The following is a 4,325-nucleotide window of genomic DNA, read 5'->3' as shown; positions in this document are numbered from 1 at the left end:
ACGTGACAGTAACAATATGGAGGATATGGTAGCCTATGCTACGTCCAAATTTCATTCATATTCATACAATATAGAGCGTACTTTTTTAACGGCCGTGAAGTAAAAAAAATATATATATATATATATATAATAGAGTAGCCTACCTATTCAGACAATACGCAATGCGACGCTTTAGCATTGTCGACAGCCTCAAGGTGTTGCGGCGCGACAACAGTCACATCCGGTGTAGACACAGTGTAACTGTGGTCAACGGTTATTAAAGGTGGGGATACATTTACCTTTGTGCCGCAATTTTTCGCAGGCAAAATCCAGTCATTTCAATTGGAATCCACACGATCTGGAATTTCGTGTGAGGGTGAAAAATTAGGTTCAAGTTGGTCACACAAATTGTTTTCTTTGACCTTATAGGCATTCTTAAATGTCCAAATCTAGTACATTTTTTTAAATTTTACTTTAATTATTTTTAAATATAGCCATATACATGTAGGCTATAACACTACGTGTTATATTACCTTGCCAGTTAATTAGGCTTAAAACAAAAACAAATTAACACTGGTGCTTCTATACAACGACGGAGTGACATCAAATGTCACACCATTCTCTCTTCTAACTGCTGTAATCAGTCTCTCTATATTTTCCCCTCTTTCGGAAAGTCATGGAAACGCTATCATGGATCTTTTCTTTTGCTATTGAAGCAAATGGGAATACAAAAATTAGATTTGCTGTTGTTGTCCTCTTCACCGCTACAAAAGTTTACCCAATTATGACGACTTATCACCATTTTAAAAGGGTTCATTATCAATAATTAGCACTCTTTGTATTGGCTAATAAGTAATTATAGATTTAAGATTTCAAAGAACTGATTATCTGTATTAGGCTATTGCGTCATGATGTCTGAAAATCGAAACATGTTTGAGTTTAAAGTTCAGATAAGACGCTATAAGTCAATGAAAACCAGTTAACTGGCATCCACTCTCGTATTTATGTATATAGATTATAAAGTATAAGCATCTGGTCAGGAAGGTAATCTTTAAACTGTAGACTAGCTCTCAGTGAGTTTAGTTCATTGAAAAAAACGAAATCTGCTTCCAGAATCCAGTCTAAATGTGCGCTGTTTCTTTAACTGACCGTGCCTTGAGTAAACATTACCGTGCTCGCTACTATTTTACACAGAGCGCTGCTTCTGCCTCTGCCATAACTTCAAAGAGCCCGGGACATCATCTATTACGTGGAAAGAGAGGAAATAAATCATCAAAAGAACAATTCTTTACAGAGGACGTTAACTGCAGGACTCCCCGTGGCTTCACCTCTGTGTCTGATGGGCTTCCCCTGTCTGCGGCTCACACCAGGAAGTGAGCAGGTGAGACGCACCTGTTCGGAACGCAGACTGAAACTCAACAGTATCTAACTGCTTGCAAACAGTTCGGATAACTGTATGATATGCCAAAACTTACATCACGAAATTACTCCAAACTATTCGCTGATAAAAAGAAGACATGGACTTAGACCTGAACGGGGCTCCAAAGCCGGATTAGCCTACGTGTTGCGTTTTTGAAATCCCGATACAGGTGGGACGCGGAATTGTTCACACGAGTTTCGAACATTGTTATGGGGAATCAAGTGGAGAAACTTACCCATTTGAATTACAATGAATTACCCACGACTGACCCTAATGGATTCGACCCAGAAGACGACACTCCACGGATTGGCGTGTCTTATATTTTCTCTGCGGATGACGACGAGCTAGAGGACAACATCGAGGAGACAGAAAAGGACGATGTGAAACATTACGACTGCCGCAATGAATTAGAATGCGCGGTCTACTATCGCGACGAGTGTATATACGAAAGAAACAGCAGGTTCGGCGAAGTGGGAACGCTGTCGTGCGAGAACTTACCGAATAAGTGCAACCCCGGTGACCTGGTGGAGTTTGTGGCCATCGGCCAGTACCCGCACTGGGCAGTATGTGTTGGCGACCTACAGGTAGTTCATTTGTATAGAAACGAGATTAAATGCGACTTTCTTTTGGACGCGAGTCAAGGTAAAAGGGGCAGAATTGTAAACGACCTGTATAAGTTCCGCGCGCTGAGCCCGGATGTTGTGGTGCAGAATGCCATGGAGCAAGTGGGGATGAAAGAGCGAGATGTTTGCTGGAAGAACTCTGAATGCTTCGCTGCCTGGTGCAGGTTTGGCAAACGCGAATTCAAAACTGGAGGGGAGATTCGAATTGGAAAGCAGCCGTACAAGATGAAACTGCAGCTGTCTGAGAAGAAAAGTCACGTTTTGGACTTTCAAAGTTTAGAGGATTTGATCATGGAAAAGAGGAGAAACGACCAAATGGGAAGGGAAGCCGTCATACAGGAACTGGAGAATCATTTAAATGGCACAGAAGACACTGAGAATGATTACAATTGTAACTGAAGGATCAAATAGGGAGGTTCTCTAGTGGACAAACAGCCTCATCATGGAGGATATGGGCTTTATTTGTAATCACCTCAAGCACAGCGGCAGTGTTGCAATTTCATCTGTTTCTCAAGAGAGTTTTCTGTCAGCAGCACTTTTATAAATTGGACAACTTCAGCTTGTTAGCAATGATAATCCTGGTGTTTTTGTATTAAGGACATGATCATTCCCTCACTTTGCTGTATTTACATCCAAGGGAACGTTTTATGAAAGCCTTTCCATTATAATGATCTCATTCATAGTATGTATTCCCTTGACACATATTATTTCAATAAAGTCTGATTATTTTTTACTTAATATGGTTTTGTTCTTCAACATAAGATTGTGATATAATCAACAGTGTTCTGTTAATCAGCTTCAGTTGCCTAAACAAGTAGGCTACATATATATCTTTGCTACAGAACTTAGTATATTAAAGCCTGTTATTCATTCATACACAGAGAACATATTTTCATATTATATATGTATTTCAGCGTTCAGTTCAGATTAACTCTTCCGTTTGATAGATGGATTTTTTTTTCCAGTCTGTTAATGGCGACTGAGCTTTTTCTGCCCAGAGATGATTCCTGATTCCATCATATTTATTTCATGAGCATCCAAGCATTTAATGATGAAAAACACCCCAAAGGGAAAAAGTAAACATTCATTTATGAATATGATTAAAATTGTTTAAGTAATAACCAAGAGTGTAAAATGTTCAGAGGAAAGGATTTCTGAAGATATAGTTTGTGTTCTCCCTGGGATTTTCATTATATTTTACTTAAATCATTTTGAATTATGAATTACGTAATGAATATCAAATGAATAACCACCATTGACTTTCATAGAATGAAAAAAATTAATAAAATACTATGGAAGTTAGTGTGGTCCATTAATTGTTTGGTTACTGACATTCTTCAAAATACCTTCTTTTGTGTTCAACAGAAGAAAGGAATGCATACAGGTTAAGAACACATTGAGGGTGAGTAAATGATAGAATTTTCATTTTTGGGGGAACTATCCCTTTAGGTTTTGGGTAAGCAGAAATTAATCATTCTCTTCTTCTGACTTATGTTCATGGTGCATATATTTGCCTTTTGTGTTGTTTTTGTTTTGCCCATCAGGGATTTAATAAAACTGTTCAATAAGGAAAAAAGGGGACATCATAAGAGAGAAATATGTGGGCTCCGAGTTTCTGATGTCTTTTTGTTTCGTCATACCAGACTTTAGATCCCCCCGGTTGGTAGTATCTGTGAGATAATACTGCCCACAGAAAGTTTTGTTTAGCCAAAGAAGAGAGGATTTGTACAGATCTGCTAGAGAAGTTGACTGTGCTCCATAAGATATACAGATGCTCAGAAAAGATAACCGCTGCTTTTTGAAGTGTCTCAAACTAGAAGTCTTAATTAGATTTAAGTCTCAATTTAAACTAATTTCTCATCTAATTTAAGATACTGACTGATTACACTCAGATTTAAACATGAAAAAGTGTTTTTAACTCTGCTTTCATCAAATAACCATGCTGGTTTGACAAATAATTAAGCTCTGATCTTATCAGTATATTACTTGTGTTACTCATTGGCTCATTATGCCTGTAAATGTGTGTGATGCTCCACAGGTCACGCAAAAGAGACTAAACTATAAAATAGCTATTTTAAAAGAGTCTTTGCAGCTACCCAGTGATTGACATTCATCTCCAAATCCTCTGAGAAGAGCCACATAAAGCTGTCCTCTCCTTTACCACGCAGTACATCAAACAAAGTATTGGGCCACACTGCTGTCTTCTGTGCAATGATTTTATGGACTATCACGGAAATACTTAGTCAACATATAAACAAACGCCCATCTTGTTCAACAGGGTGAGGTTTTCTGTATAAGAGAGG

General features: G+C 38.3%; 1 protein-coding gene across 1 annotated transcript; it reads left to right on the top strand.

Moving 5' to 3' along the window:
- Positions 1-1,024: 1,024 nt before the first annotated feature.
- lratd2b (LRAT domain containing 2b) lies at positions 1,025-2,760 on the top strand. Its single transcript, XM_084385739.1, has one exon. It carries the CDS (start codon positions 1,609-1,611, stop codon positions 2,419-2,421), a length of 813 nt encoding a protein of 270 aa, XP_084241865.1. The 5' UTR covers positions 1,025-1,608; the 3' UTR covers positions 2,422-2,760.
- The last annotated feature ends 1,565 nt before the right edge of the window (positions 2,761-4,325 follow it).

This window comes from Rutilus rutilus, assembly GCF_951802725.1.
Source record: "Rutilus rutilus genome assembly, chromosome: 17".
Taxonomy (NCBI): Eukaryota; Metazoa; Chordata; class Actinopteri; order Cypriniformes; family Leuciscidae; genus Rutilus; species Rutilus rutilus.
This window is presented reverse-complemented; position numbering and strand designations above follow the sequence as displayed.

Bases quoted from the DNA above. Each gene is read 5' to 3' on its own strand.
- lratd2b (XM_084385739.1), top strand. From the start codon at position 1,609: ATGGGGAATCAAGTGGAGAAACTTACCCATTTGAATTACAATGAATTA.